This window comes from Rhinopithecus roxellana, chromosome 17 (genome assembly GCF_007565055.1).
Source record: "Rhinopithecus roxellana isolate Shanxi Qingling chromosome 17, ASM756505v1, whole genome shotgun sequence".
In the NCBI taxonomy this organism is placed as follows: Eukaryota; Metazoa; Chordata; class Mammalia; order Primates; family Cercopithecidae; genus Rhinopithecus; species Rhinopithecus roxellana.
Window position 1 is genome coordinate 103,617,757 of NC_044565.1, and position 16,585 is coordinate 103,634,341.

At 43.8% G+C, this 16,585-nt stretch overlaps 1 protein-coding gene across 1 annotated transcript in view; it reads right to left on the reverse strand.

Moving 5' to 3' along the window:
- The window catches only part of SLC3A1 (solute carrier family 3 member 1), a 46,197-nt gene that overhangs the window by 19,668 nt on the left and 9,944 nt on the right, over positions 1-16,585 (reverse strand). The window contains exons 4-6 of the mRNA XM_010356519.2: positions 15,702-15,827; positions 1,766-1,885; positions 730-854 (exon numbers count right to left, since the gene is read on the reverse strand). Coding sequence (XP_010354821.1) covers positions 730-854; positions 1,766-1,885; positions 15,702-15,827 — 371 coding nt within the window. The remainder of the gene's footprint in view (positions 1-729; positions 855-1,765; positions 1,886-15,701; positions 15,828-16,585) is intronic.

Here is a 16,585-nt window from a genome sequence, read left to right on the forward strand (position 1 = left end):
TCGAACTCCTGACCTCGTGATCCGCCTGCCTTGGCCTCCCACAGTGCTGGGTTTACAGACATGAGCCACTGTGCCCAGCCTGGAGCTGGTTTTTAAAAAAGAAAAAAACAATGGTTCACGGTTAACATTTAGCTAAGATAATTTTTTTTTTTTTTTTTTTTTTTTTTTTTGGAGACGGAGTCTCGCTCTGTCGCCCAGGCTGGAGTGCAGTGGCTGGATCTCAGCTCACTGCAAGCTCCACCTCCCGGATTTACGCCATTCTCCTGCCTCAGCCTCCCGAGTAGCTGGGACTACAGGCGCCTGCCACCTCGCCCGGCTAGTTTTTTTGTATTTTTTAGTAGAGACGGGGTTTCACTGTTAGCCAGGATGGTCTCGATCTCCTGACCTCGTGATCCGCCCGTCTCGACCTCCCAAAGTGCTGGGATTACAGGCTTGAGCCACCGCGCCCGGCCTATAATCTCTTTTTAATTAACCTAATTTTCACAAAACTCCTGTGAAGAAGTAGTGTGATCAATCTGCATCATTTAACAAAAGAGCAAACTGAAAGTCAGCAAAGTAAGCAAACAGGAAAGGAATATGGCAGGCCCCGGTATAACCAAACTGTAATCAATTATAATTATGCAGGCTTGTTACATTATTACTTGAACCTCCAAATACACTTGGTTGTGAGGGATACACTGCAGATCACACACTAAGCCCAGGAAGAATGAGAGCATGTGCCGTGGTCACCTGTATCTGCCGGGCTCCGTGCTGTATTGGTCCATGGTCTGCCGGAAGCTGCGGACAATGTCATGCATTCCCACCTGCGTGGTGGTGAAGTCATGGTACAGCTCCGAGTATTGTGTGACCGTGTCCTTTGAAAACCAGGACGACATGGTTATCATTTCATACATCGCATGCCCACAGCTGGCTCTATGTGAATGTAGACAACCTCTTCAAAGGGCTCAAGCCAAGCGAGACACACACTCAAACATGGTTTTGTGGATGGAGAAGAATACTTCATTTGATGCTCAAGTTGTTAACTTTATAAATCTACTAAGCAATATTTCTCTAATAAACTGTCACCCATTTTAGCAAATAAATTTTACCAAGCAAAACGTTGATTACAAAGTCCTCCTGACCATGTAATTGTCAAAATGTTTCAGACACTTTTAAAGACAAAGAAAATGATCTTAGTGGTTATAGAGCTCATTATTACACTTAAACTTTATCTGCTCACAAAAATATTAACATCATGCACTTAAATTTGTTTCTTTGCCACCACTATCCTTTCTCCTTACTGTTATGCTTTTCTCAGGATTTCAATAAACTTTTCCTGATTTCTGTATCTTTGTAGTATTTCTACGTCAATGTCTTATTTTTATGTCTTTCTAGGATGACAATAATCTCCTAGAATCAAAACAAAAGATAACATCTCATACAAGCCAAGGCCTCCTCACTTGAACTTATGTCAGATGACAACATTGCAGGAGTAAATGTCCTCTATTTTGTGGCCCTTGGTAGAGGCCACACTGTCCATGTCTTTCAGAACCCTTGTCACTGAAGGACTCCAAGGGATCCCTCGCTCTGGAGGGAACCAGTGGAAAAAACATCTTGTGCATATGCATTTGAAACTCTTGCGCATTTCCTAAAGAAATGAATCAAGGTACTTACTAGACACAGGACAAAACTCATCTTTGTAATTGGTATCTCAGGCTGAGAAAGACAACACTCTGATGACATTTTCAGAAAAGGCAAAAGAAAAACGTTTAAAATAAAACTTTACCGGGATTTGGGTCTTATTTACTTGGATCTCATCTCTCAGATGCTTTGCTTCTAGGAGAAATTTAACAGCATCAAAGCTAAAACCATCAACACCCTTTGTGAGCCAGAACCGTAAAATTTCCTAAAGACGAAGAAGCAAAATGCTTGGTTACATTAAGTACACTTTATTATCACAACATTTAATAAAAGTTTTGACTGTTAACGACTTGCCATCATAAAATAGATATCTACATACACAACAAGCACAGTATTCACGTATTCACATAGCCTATTTTTTATGTATTTAGCTTAACTGTCTTACTATAATGCACTCTCAAGTAACTGCATTTAGTGACTCCCACACCTCCTTCATATTTGAATTCAGAATTACAATTAGTTACATTTGTAATGGATGTTATGAAGATGTTTCCAAAGCTTAGAGAATCCACTAGAAATGGAAGAATGAAACCATAATAAAAGATAGGACTCGGGATAAACTGGGAAAGTTTCTTATCTCCCTCATGCCCAACTCCTTAACTGTCACTGCAAACTTAAAAGAAAATAACACATTATTCAATAGTTAAATATTTCACTCCTTATTAGGAAGGCTAATGAGAGGTGATGTCCTTAGGTATTAAAGGATCTCCTGCTAGGAGTAATATGGAAGGAACACAAAACAAAATAGAATCAACCATCAACCGAGTAAATAAGAATAGTGATGATCCTGTGGTAAAACTCAGATACAAGTGTTGTCTCGAAGACACTCAGATAATAAAAGATGAAATGGGCCGGGTGCGGTGGCTCACACCTGTAATCCCAGCACTCTGGGAGGCTGAGGCAGGCGGATCACCTGAGGTCAGGAATTTGAGACCAGCCTGGCCAACATGATGAAACCCCATCTCTACTAAAAATACAAAAATTAGCCAGGCGTGGTGGCGGGTGCCTGTAATCCCAGCTACTCGGGAGGCTGAGGCAGGAGAATTGCTTGAACCTGGGAGGCAGAAGTTGTGGTGAGCCGAGATCAGGCCATTGCACTCCAGCTGGGCAACAAGAACAAAACTCCTTCTTAAAAAAGATGAAACATACATTATTCCACTGGCTTTAATTTCACAGATAAATTGATCCCAAGCAAAAATAGTTAAGCCTGAAAATCCAGGTTCTCATACATTGCATTTTATTTTTTGGTGACAGAATTTCTTCCTAAGGTGTGTGCTGGAAATCCAATTATTGTTTGAATGCCCCTGGCTCTCTCCTCTCCTGCCCTGCTCTCCCAACACACCTTGCTAGAGAGAAGGTAGTCATTGCCTGCTCAGCCTCTCCCATGCCTCACCTGCTCCTGAGCACATCACCATGGCCGGCCTGGTTCCCAGGCATTTTTAATGCTGAAGCCAAAGATTAGAGAGATGAAGACTGGTGCAAATAAGTGGTTAGGTCGGGTGCGGTGGCTCACGCCTATGATCCCAGCACTTTGGGAGGCTGAGGTGAGCGGATCACTTGAGGCCAGGAGTTTGAGACCAGCCTGGCCAACATGATAAAACCCCGTCTCTACTAAAAACACAAAAATTAGTCTGGCGTGGAGGCATGCACCTGTAGTCCCAGCTACTTGGGAGGCCGAGCATGAGAATTGCTTGAACCTGAAAGTAGGAGGTTGCAGTGAGCCAAGATCATGCCACTGCACTCCAGCCTGGGTGGCAGAAGGAGATCCTGTTTCAAAAAAAAAAAAAAGGACAGTGGCGGAGGTAGGGGGTGGACAGTGTGGCCAGAGGAGCATAAGTGAGTAGAAGGAGGTAAAGAGAACTAACTCATCATGTTCAGCTTTGTAGCTAACAGGAAAGATCTGGGACTTGTGTGAGGGTGATGGGAAACCTCTGGAGGGATTTTTAAGCAGAAAAGGCTGTGGGCTGACTTACATTTTTTTAAAGATCTGATGTGTGAAGAATCAACTGTATAGTATGGCATTTCCTCAAAAGGTTAAACATCAAGTTACCATAAGACCCAGCAATTTCACGCATAGGTACATACCCAAGAGAAATGAAAACTTATGTCCACGCAAAAACTTGTTCACAAATACTCATAGCATTATTCATCGTAGCCAGAAAGTGGAAGCCACCCCAATGGTCTGTCCATACGACGACTATTTGGCCTTGGAAAGCAGCGATGTGCTGACACATGCTACGACATGGACGAACCTTGAAAAGATTTTTCTAGCCAGGTATGATGGTTCAGACCTGTAATCTCAGCAATTTAGGAGGCTGAGGTGGGAGGATCGCTTGAGCCCAGGAGTTCTAGACCAGCCGGGCAACATGACAAAACCCTGTCTCTACAAAAAATGAAAAATTAGCTGGGTGTGGTGGTACCCATCTGTAGGCCTCTGACACAGCACCTGGTACTTAGTGAACCAATTGTAGCACGAAAGAATGACGTATTGAGCCTGAATAACCAAACATTACAGAAGTACAGCATGTTCCCTGGCTTCAGGTCTACAGAATAGTTGGGGACATGTGGGACGAGGGATGGTCACCTAATAATGCAGGTCCTCATGAGAGGAGATACCTCTGCCTACGGGGCTGCAAGAGCTTCAAGACATTTCAAAATAATATGGGTGGGCACAACAGGAGAAGGAAGAGCTAGAGCTTGAACTTGACCTAGATGACCTGGTAGGATTTCAAGGGAGGGTGGGAATGGGACAACATGAGCCAAGCATGGAGGCAGAGGCTGGCCTGGCATGTACTGGGACAGGTGGGAGGACAAGATGACCCTGAAAAGCAGAGGGCCTGAGCCTCAGCTACCCGCCTCAACCCCCCAGCCAGCCCCTCCCAGCGAGGCCTGCTCTAGCACCTGCTCACAAGCTCTGCAAAGGAACAGTGGCTCTCCCTACTTTTCTCTTGGCTCATCTCTTGTTGTATGCAAGGTTTCACAGGAATGTATATATCACTTTCGAGCAAAACCATCAGTAAAGTACTAGAATTAAACAACCAATTTTCACCTGTGGAGGGGAACAGAGCCACAGATCCCAAATGACAACTATCCTACAGTTCACTCATGTATTAGAGTTTGTTCTCATGCTGCTAATAGAGACATACCTAAGACTGGGTAATTTGTGAAGTAAAGCTGTTTAATTGACTCACAGTTTTACAGGGCTGGGGAGGCCTCAAAATCATGGCAGAAGGAGAATGAGGAGCAAAATCACATCTTACATGACAGCAGGCAAGAGAGTTTGTGTAGGAGAACTCCCATTTATAAAACCATCAGAACTCACTATCACGAGAACAGGACGGAGGAAACCACGCCCATGATTCAAGTATCTCCACCTGCTCCCTCCCATGACACCTGGGGATTATGAGAATTCCAATTCAAGATGAGACTCAGGTGAGGACACAGCCAAACCATATCAACTTGTTTGACTTGAAGCGTTTCTTCTATCTGCATGTGAATGTGGAGGTTTCAAGTTAAATCAAGGGTCTCAACAGCTAAATGCAAGGGTTAATACTGCTCATGTCAATTCACTTTAAGCTGAGATTTTGAACGGTGAAGCTCGAATGAATTTTTTATACCTAAGAGCAGGTTCTGGGGCGAATAACTCTTATCATGGGCACAGGTGACCCAAATAACCTCCAGTAATCTCTACCCAGTGGAATTTTTCTCTGGGGCATAAAAAACAAATTTGTTCTTACTAGTGCCTTTCTCTTTTACCAAATTCATCCATTCAGTAAATATTTGAGCTCCTACTATATACCAGGCACTTAGGCAAGCCCTGGAACTACAACCACAAGCAAAATACAACAGACACAGCCCTAGGTCTCCTGGATTATTTTAGAATCTCCAGCTAGACAAATAGCAACACAAAAATATTTAAATCACAGCTGAGATAAAGAAGAGAAACATGGTAATACAAGAGGGTAAAACAGCAATTCGCCCTGGGGAGGGTTTGCAATGGCTGGCAAGCAGGAAGTGGCAGCCATTCATCAGAGAATGGGCTAGAGAAGTCTTGGGGCAAAGCAAGGCACCTCATTTCTAGAACAAGTTTTCAGTGGCTTCAGGAGTGACCTTATTATGAAGCTAACCAAACTTAAGCTTCAAGACCTCTCACTTTCACCCATCTAACTCCCCTTCTTTGCTCATTCTAAATAAATGCCAACTTTTCTGTACTTAATTTTATGCTCTATTTTAAAAGGCCCTCAATTACTGAGCTTCAGACCCCACGCAACCCGGGTCCACCCCCAGGTGGTGCTGTTCTTTAAAAGTGTGAACATTGGTTGAGGCAGAGCACGAATAACTGAAGGCATCCAAGCAGCCTCTGACAAAAGTGTGGGAAAACATGAAGCACCATTCTGTGTAAACATCAAGCTTTTGGGCACTGATTTCCTAAAATAAAGCCAGTCCTTTTCTTTACAGAGTCCGGATCTCAGCATTGTGAAATACTGACCTGACATTAAACATGAGAAACTTGTACCCCACAGACGGTTTATGGTCCTGGCATAATCGAAAATAGTATCATTGTTTAATGAGACAAAACAGTAAAAGCTTGATGGACATTTTCTGAAAGTCATTTTAAATGCTGATTATTCAGATTATCACCAAGATAATCCAAAGTTTGCTCTTGAAAAATATTTGCTTCATGCTATTTATTCTCTCAACCAGGAGAGAAAAAAGAGCTTCAGATTTTAATTGTTAACCCTCTTTACTCCAGTGAAGGTCTCCCAGGGTTCCAGATGCAAAAATGGGCACAGAGCCTGAGTCGGCTAGGTCTAGTGACCCACGTAAGTGCCGTGGACTCTGGGAACTGGACTGTACACTACGTCCTTGACTCCTGTCTGACTCCCATGACATCACACATGCCTGGTTTTTCCACTGGGAACCTTTTAACTCTTTTCTCTTTAAATGACTCACTGCTCTGAGTGAAAAGAAAGAAGTTAACATATCCAAATGCACAGAACCTCAAGCCAAGCCTTGAGATGGCTGACATTTGGGGGCCCGTTTACCTTAAAAGCCATGTTTGGGAAAAGCTCTGTCTACTCTTACATGTGATGATAGAGAAGACATCCTCTTTGGCCATGCTTATAATCCTAGTACTTTCAGAGACCGAGGTGGGAGCATCACTTGAGCTCGGGAGTTCAAGACCAGCCTGGGCAACAAAGTGAGACCCTGTCTCTACTAAAAACAAAAACAAAAACAAAAACAAACAGAAGACATCCTCTTGAAAATGTCATCAATCCCAGGTTGTCCATCTCAAGAAGGAATGAGAAAGGATATTTCAGAGCACAGGGGAAACTATTCCTCTACTTAGAGACAAGAGAAAGAAAACTGACCCTACTCATGTTCAGAAATCTTGGAAAAATTCTTTGCTAACTCCTCCAGAAGCAGGAAGTAGAGGAAAGATCAAGAACTTCAGAATCTGACCCTCTGGGTACAACCCAGCTCTCTTGCTGTCCAGCTGCATGACATAGGGCATCTGCAAGACCAGCTAAGGCTCAGTGTGTCCATCAATAACACAGTATGGAAGGTTTCTGTATGGAGTAAATAAGGTATTGCTGCCAGAGTCAATTGACTTTTCAGTCTTCTTTTTTTTTTTTTTTTTTTTTTGAGATGGAGTCTCACTGTCACCCAGGCTGGAGTACAGCGGTGTGATCTCAGCTCGGCAACTTTTGCCTCCCGGGTTCAAGCAATTCTCCTGCCTCAGCCTCCTGAGTAGCTGGGATTACAGGTGCCTGTCACTACATCTGGCTAATTTTTATATTTTTAGTAGAGACGGAGTTTCACCATGTTGCCCAGGCTCGTCTCAAACTCCTGACCTCAAGTAATCCACCCACCTCGACCTCCCAAAGTGCTGAGATTACAGGCATGAGCCACCATGCCCGGACGCCTTTCAGTCTTTATGTTACCCAGTCTCTCTGCAGCACTTGACACTGTTGATCAATCTCATCTTGTAGAAACAGATACCTTAGCTCCGTTACACCCTGCCCCTTGGTTTGCCTCCCTTCTCTGTCTCTTCTGCAGTTTTTTGATGTCAGTGCTCCTTGGGGCTCGATCTTACACCCTCTGGACATTTCACTTCACGATAGTATTTATTTACTTACCAATTTACTGACTATTTAACAAGTACTGTATACAGTAAAAAACACAGCATCCTAAGTGCTTTACAAAGGTTAAACCATTTAATCTTCATGTAACCCCATTAGGTACATACCATTATTAGTCCCCCTTTACCAACGAGGAAAGTGCGGCTCAGGAAGATGATGTGCCTTTGACAAGGTCATGGTTGGTAAGTGGTGGCAGCAGAATTGCAACTGTAGGGTGCTCTGACTTCTTTGCTAGGCTGGCTTGCTTTGTTTTTTCTTTTAATTGGAAGCTCTGCCAACACCTGGCCGTCATTCGCATATGAGCAATTTCCTCCAGCTAAGTTGCAGTTGACCCCCTCTTGCTCACCTTACCCAGCCTACTTCTCTCACCAAACACCTGCCTGAGCTCTGTAGACATCAGCCATGTTAACAAGTCCCAAAGTTTTACCTCTAGACCAGACTTTTCCCTGAGCTCCGTGTCCTCATATCTTTTTTTATTCCCCCAAGACAGTGTCTTGCTCTGTTGCCCAGGCTGGAGTACAGTGGCATGATCTCGGCTCACTGCAACCTCTGCCTATGGGTTCTAGCAATTCTCCTGCCTCCGCCTCCCGAGTAGCTGGGATTACAGGAGCCCACCACCATGCCCAACTAATTTTTGTATTTTTAGTAGAGGTGGGGTTTCACCATGTTGGCCAAGCTGGTCTTGAACTCCTGACCACGTGATCCACCCACCTCAGCCTCCCAAAGTGCTGGGATTGCAGGTGTGAGCCACCATACCCGGTCCAGTGTCCTTATATCTAACCATCCACTGAACACTTGGATGTCTCACAGGCAGCTCCAACTCTCCATACCGAAGATACTTCCCTCTCTCTTCCTGTGTCTCCCGTCCCAGAAAATGGTCCTGTCACCCACCCCATATTCAAATCTGAAACCTGGGATTCACAGGGGACTCCTCTCAGAGTCCTGATGATTTCTCGGGACCTCTATGCCTCCATCACTGGCCTAAAGCCACCAGAATTTCTTTCCCGATTACTGCACCATCCTCCTCCCTGGCCCCAAAGCCTCAAAACCTGCCCTACTCAAACCCCTTCTCCAAAACCAGACTGATTTCTCAAAATGAAATGACAACAACAAAAACATGTCCATACCTAAGACCTTTTAAACCCATATCCTTACCAGGGCATTCAGTGGTGCTCCTGACCTGGCCCCTGGTGACCTCTCTAGTCTCATCGAGTCACTCCCTGCTCTATATATCACATCCCAGTGATATTGGACAACTCCCAGCACCTCTAATGTGTCATAATCCATGCTTTCCTCTGCTGGAAACACTCCCACCCACGCCTCTTCACTTGGCTCATGCCTGTTCCTCAGGTATTTCACCTCCTCTCCAAATGTGTCCAGGTCAGACGCTTGCCCTGTGTATTCCTACCTCCTACTGTCATGACCGCTTGGCACATTTTATTGTAATTGCCTGTTTAATTGTCCACCTCCCAGTCCAGAATATAAGCCCCAGGATGGCCACAAGAGGTATCTATCTTACCAGCCCCTACACCCTTAGCACGTGGTCAAGACACACAATACCTATTGTTAAATGAGTGAATTATTGTAATAAAGTGCCTGGCATAGAGGAGGTGCAATAAATGGCACAATTATTATTATCAAGCATAGAGCTAGATAATCAAGCAGGTAGTGAGTGAATTGTGTTTTGAATTGAGCTGCTGCCTCCAGAAGTATCATGCTTAGTAGGGAAAGAACAGAGCCTACACCTATGCTCTGGGTTCCTTCTTCAGCTGGGTCTCCCTAACAGTCCCTACCCTGGGGCTCAGCATTCCCATATGGCAGGTCTAGGATCACTCCAAACCCCAGACATGAGGCCAGGCCATCTGGAGTCTCTTCCTTGCCATGCTGCTAACCTGCTGGGTTAATTCACCTCTCTGTGCCTCAGTTTCCTCATTTGTCAAATAAGAAATTTGGAGGACCAGTAAAAACCAAAGTGATTGGAAAAGTATAAAATAGTATACAAATATACAGCCCTGATACCTCAGAGAAGGTTTTCTGACTTCTTCAGGTAAAGCACTCAAGCCCTAAGAGGTTCAGAGCAGAGCTAAGTCCCCTGATGGCCAGTGCAAAGGGGAGGAGAAAGAGACGGAGAGCAGAGGGTGCTCTCTGCTGTATTTCCCCCCGCATGCCAGCCTCCCACTGTGCAGATAAAGCAAAATCTGATAGGAGTGGGGAGGAAGTGAGCTCAGGCTCCAGGAGTACAAGTTGGTATGCAAGCAAGTCATTCCAAATGCCTCCTCCACACAAACCCTCTAAGCTGCAAATTATTAACCTGCTTAACTCTACTGCAGAAACAAGCGCTGCTGGGGGTAAGGTGGGGAGGAGGGTGACAGAAGTCTCCTTCATGCCAAAGGTCCCTTTCCAGGAGCAAAGAGGCTTTCCTCTCAGTTTCTCAGCATTTCTTATTTACTTCTAATAGTAAATCTTCTAAACCAGTCTTGCGAATAAAGTCTAATCTCTCAACCAGAGGCAGTAATGATTCATCACATGAGGGATTTCAGCCAGAGGACCAGTAAATAAGGATCCTATCCACACACTCCAAGGCTTGGGTATCTGGAAGAGCACAGCTGGGTTAGTCAAAAAAATAATGTATTGGCTGGCACATTTTGGCAGAATTTATCACACTTGTCTAAACAGCCCCAGACAATTTATCACTGTTGCCACAAGGAGACTGGAAAAATCTACTGCCTGATAAACCAACTGTAAAACAGCTGGTTTACACTCACATTTATCAATTTATACCTGAAAACCTCCTTGAAAAAACTGTGCAGAAAAAGCGAAGCATGGAGAAGGAAACACATACATTGCCTACATGTACAAAGCAGGTGTAGGACTGTGGTTAAGAGCATGAACTCAAGTCCCAGTGTCTGGATTTCAATCCTGCACCATGACTCCCAAGGATGGTGACTTTACCTATCTAAGCCTCAATTTTCTTCTCTGTAAAATGATTACAAAACCTCGTAAATTAGGCTTATTCTGAGCATTAATTTATCCAGGTACAGCACTTAGCACATAGAATGTGTGGGGAGAGCATGAGGCGTGGGGGGTATGCAAAGGAGTTTTGGTGATGAAGAAGAGGAGAGTCCACAGGCTACCAGAGAAGTTTAAAACTAACCCCTAGTTAGTCTGCTGACCATGTTTACACCCCACAATCCCATGGAGACAAGGTGCCCTCACTCATGGTGCTTACTTCTGGAACAGATTCCAAAACAATTCATACAAATTCTGGAATCACCAAACATATATAGTTTTAAAAAAAAAAAGGCTTAAAACTAAGTAGTCTATAGGAATACATTTAACAAAAGAAGTACAAGACATGTGCTCTGAGAACTACAAAACATTGTTGAAAGAAATGAAAGAACATGTAAATAAATGGAAAGACATCTCACGTTCATGGACTGGAAGACTTAATATAAGATGGCTATATTCCCCAGAGTGAGCCACAGATTCAATGCAATCCCTATCAAAACCCCAGCAGCCTTATTTGCAAAAATTGTCAAGCTGACTCAAAAATTCGTATGGAAATCCAAAGGACTTGGAATAGTCAAACAATATGGAAAAATAACAAAGTTGTAGGACTCACACTTCGAGATTTCAAAACTTACTACAAAGCACTAGTAATTCAGACAGTGTGTGGTACTGACATAAGGACAGACAGATAGGTGAATGGAACAGAATTGAGAGTCCAGAAATAAACCCATGCATTTGTGGTCAATTGATTTTCAACAAAAGTTGCCAGACAATTCAGTAGGGAAAGAATAGTATTTTTAAACATATATTGCTGGAATAACTGAATAGCCACATGCAAAAAAAAAAAAAAAAAAAAAAAAAAAAAGAAGAAGAAGAAGTAGGACTCCTTACCTTCACACCCTATATAAAAATTAATTAAAAAATGGATCATAGACAACCTAAAATGTAAGAGCTAAAGCTACGAAACTGAGAAGAAAACATAGGAGTAAATCTGCATGATCTTGGATTAAGCAACGGTTCTTAGATACGACACTAAAGGCACAAGCAACAAAAGAAAAAAATAAATAAATTGGGCCAGGCGCGGTGGCTTATGCCTGTAATCCCTGCACTTTGGGAGACCAAGGCGGGTGGATCACCTGAGGTCAACATGATAAAACCCCTGTGTCTACTAAAACCACAAAAAATTAGCTGGGCGTGGTGGCACACGCCTATAATGCCAACTACTCAGGAGGCTGAAGCAGGAGAATCGCTTTAACCCAGGAGGCAGAGGTTGCAGTGAGCCAAGATTGCACCACTGCACTCCAGCCTGGGTAACAAGAGCATAACTCTGTCTCAAAAAACAAATAAATAAATAGGACATCATCAAAATTAAAAACTCTTGTGCTTCAAAAAGCACCATCAAGAAAGTAAAAAGACAACCAATAGAATGGGAAAAATTATTTGTAAATCATGTATCAAGAATACATAAAGAGGCCAGGTACGGTGGCTCATGCCTATAATCCCAGCACTTTGGGAAGCTGAGGCAGGAGGACTGCTTGAGACCACAAGTTCAAGACCAGCCTGGCCAACACGGTGAAACCCCATCTCTACTAAAAATACAAAAATTAACCAGGTATGGTGATGTGCACCTGTAATCTCAGCTACTTGGGTGGCTGAGGCAGGAGAGTTGCTTGAACCCAGGAGGTGGAGGTTGCAGTGAGCCGAGATCACACCACTGTACTCCAGCCTGGGTAACAGAGTGAGACCCTGTCTCAAAAAAAAAAAAAAAAAAAAAGGAATATGTAAAGAACTTTTACAACCCAATAATAAAAAGACAACCCTATTTAACAATGGGTAAAGGGCCAGGTGCGGTAGCTCACACCTGTAATCCCAGCATTGTGGGAGGTCAAGGAGGGAGGATTGCTCCATACCAGGAGTTCGAGATCAGCCTGGCCAACATGGAGAAACCCCATCTCTACAAAAAATACAAAAATTAGCTGGGCGTGGTGGCACGTGCCTATAGTCCCAGGTACTCAACGAAGCTGAGGTGCAAGAATCACTTGATCCTGGGAGACTGGGGTTAAAATGAGCCAAGACTGCACCATTGCACTGCAGCCTGGGTGACAGCGAAACTCTATCTAAAATAAAATGAAATAATAATGGCAAAGGATTTGAATAGACATTACTACAATGCAGATGTACAAATGAACAACAAGCACCTGAAAAGATTATCAACATCTTTAGCCATTTGGCAAACACAACCAGTGAGATGCCGCTTCATACCCACCAGGGTGACTGTAATAAAAAACACATGCAGTCACAAGTGTTGGTGAGAATGTGGAGAAATTAGAGCCTGTATGCGTGGTTAGTGGAAATGTAAAATGGTGCAGCTGCTTTGAAAAACAACTTGGCAGTTTCTCAAATAAACATAGATATAGATACCTACCAGGGATACACAGATACAGCATGATTCCATTGTATAAAGTGTCCAGAATAGGCAAAACCTATCTAACTGAGGCTTAGGTGGGTAAAAAGATAGAAAGTAGATTTGTGGTTTTCAAGGGGTGGGGGAAGAAAGGGAGGAGGCCATAAGGAGTGACTGTTGATGGATATGGGGTTTCTTTTTGAGAAGATAAAAGTATTCTGAAATTAGGCCGGGCGCAGTGGCTCATACCTGCAATCCCAGCACTTTGGGAAGCAGAGACGGGTGGACCATCTGAGGCCAGGAGTTTGAGACCAGCCTGGCCAACATGGCAAAACCCTGTCTCTACAAAAATACAAAAATTAGCTGGGCATGGTGGTACATGCCTGTAGTCCCAGCTACTCGAGAGGCTGAGGCAGGGGAATCGCTTGAACCTAGGAGGCACAAGTAGCAGTGAGCCAAGATCGTGCCACTATACTCCAGCCTGGGTGACAGAGTGAGACTATCTCAAAAAAAAAAAAAAAAAAAGGTGTTGAAATTGGTAGTGATGGTTGCACAACTCTGTGAAGATACTAAAACCACTAAATTACACACTCAAAAGGGGTGAATTTTATGGTATGTGAATTATATCTCAATTAAACTGTTATTTCAAAATAAAACTAAACTAAACCAAGGGTTCTAGGTGCCCCTAGTGACTCCAGCATGACAGCTTACATCCACTCTATCTGGCTGATGTGGTGAGCTGTGGAAAGGCCCACTGCTCCCTGTTCTGTTCAGGTCTCCTCCCCGCCTACTTGGCTCAGAGGACTCCCCTACTCACCTAAGTTTCTGCCCACTGTAGCCATAGGAGCAGCAAGAACAAGAACAAGAACATAGCCGTTATGTTTTGTGAATTGTATTGTGAGAACTGATCAGCCCCCACTGCTTACTTCAGTGCCCTAACCCATTTCACTCCAGGATACTGGTAGGGTTGCCAGATAAAATACAAGACACTCAATTACATTTCAATTTCAGGTAATCAATGAATAATTTTTTGGTAGCAGTATGTCTCAAATGTTGCATCATTCATTAAAAATGTAACTGGATGTCCTGTATTTTTATTTGCTAAATTTGGCAACCCTACACTCTGGCTTCCATGCCATCCCTGAAACACACGAACCACACTCTCACCTTGGGACCTTTGCATTTGTTCTTCTTTCTGCCTGAAATTCTCTTCCCCCAGATAGTCACATGGTTCCCTTCCCACTTCAAGTTTTTGTCCAAACAGCATCTCATCATAAGAAGGCGTCTCCTACACAACTTATATAGAAGAGCCACTTTTACCTGGCACTCTGATGCCCCTTCCCCTTGGCATTCACCACCACCTGACATTTATATATATATATGGCTAATTGCCTGCTTTCCCCTCAGTACATTGGAGACTCCTTGAGGGTAAGGCTTCTTTTATTCACTGCTGCATTCCTAGTGCTTAGGACAGGGCCTGGCACAAAGAAGGCAATATGTTAATATTTACTGAATGAGTACAGAAGTGTTGTGCATGGGTTATCCCATCTACTCTTCCAAACAGCCCTATGAAACAAATACTGCCACCAACTGTGTTTCATAGATGAGACAGCTAAGACATGAAAGTCAAATAACTCATCAAGAGGCCCATTGCAGATGCAGGAGCCAGACCCCAAAGGACCCACCTCCCTGCACCAGCTCACTATCACAAGCACTGCACAGCTCACTGTCACTGGCACTGCACAGCTGTCACAGGCACTGCACAGCTCACTGTCACAGGCACTGCACAGCTCACTGTCACTGGCACTGCACAGCTGTCACAGGCACTGCACAGCTCACTGTCACAGACACTGCACAGCTCACTGTCACAGGCACTGCACAGCTCACTGTCACTGGCACTGCACAGCTCACTGTCACAGGCACTGCACAGCTCACTGTCACTGGCACTGCACAGCTGTCACAGACACTGCACAGCTCACTGTCACAGGCACTGCACAGCTCACTGTCACAGGCACTGCACAGCTGTCACAGACACTGCACAGCTCACTGTCACAGGCACTGCACAGCTCACTGTCACAGGCACTGCACAGCTGTCACAGACACTGCACAGCTCACTGTCACAGGCACTGCACAGCTCACTGTCACAGGTGATGGGGCAACTTGGAGCTAGGGTGGCAGGTGTTTCTGGCTCCTTCCATTTGGGTTCTCTGGGTTAGATGAAGGAAGGAGCCACAAACACGTCTGAGAGTCTACATTTGCACCAGACAGCTTAATCCTGGATTTAATTAAGGCTTGATTTTTGCCTACACAATTATTGTGGAATATAAAGTGTTTCAAATAACTATAGAGTATTTCAAATAACTAAAGGCTTGATTTGCCTACACAACTACTGTGCAATATAAGTGTTTTAAATAACTACCTAAACTTCCATTAATGGAGAAGTCTGTGTGGGTATCTATACTCACTTTTATTTCTTCTTGAACATCAGGATTGCGGAAATTTAAATCAGGTTGCTCTTTCATAAACTGGTGAAAATAACATTGGTTTCGCACTTCATCAAAGTGCCAACTGGAGTTTCCATATACACTTAACTGGCAAACAAAGAAAACAGCACATCAGTTACACGTAATGGTATTGCCAGCAAATAAAGGTCATTGCCCTCCCTGATCCTTTGCAGGCAGAGTATGAAAATCCTGAGAGTTTTCCTTCTATGGACAGCAGCAGGTTAAAGTAACTCCTCCAAATACTCCCCACCCCATTGACCGAATGCCAAACAAACAGGGTTGTAATGTATTTTTATAGTAGAGGCTGTTTGTAACAACTGCAACAGCAAACCAGTGCTCTCAAACCCAAGACAAGGTCAACTTAAGGAACAGTCATTAATAATGTATTTTCTTGAATCTTCTGTGCAGGGTCTGAACTCTTGTTTGTGAAGAGAAGCAAAATGGTAGTCAATTTAGAAGAAAGACACATTCCGCTCGTCTTGGAGCTTGAGTCCAGACAGACTGAATATTTAAATTGTATCCTCAGAAAAGTATTAGAATCCTTCACTTAAAATCTCTACCAGTCTCCAAGAATAAAAGGCAACTTCAAGTGTTGGTACTCAGCAATAGTCGACTCTGTCACTGGTCTCCTCTGTCTGGAAATGCTCACATGTATGGCCCCAAGGCATGACTCTCCCAGCTGCCCTCCCGCATCTCTGACCACTCCTTAAGTCAACGTGGTGGGCCCTTGAATGTGAGAGCTTCATGGGGCTCTGTCCTAGGCCTTTTGTCCATTTCATGTTAAAGAGAACATCTGGAAAACATTTAAAAACTAAGAGGTTTCACATCAATCTTTTGGAGTTGGA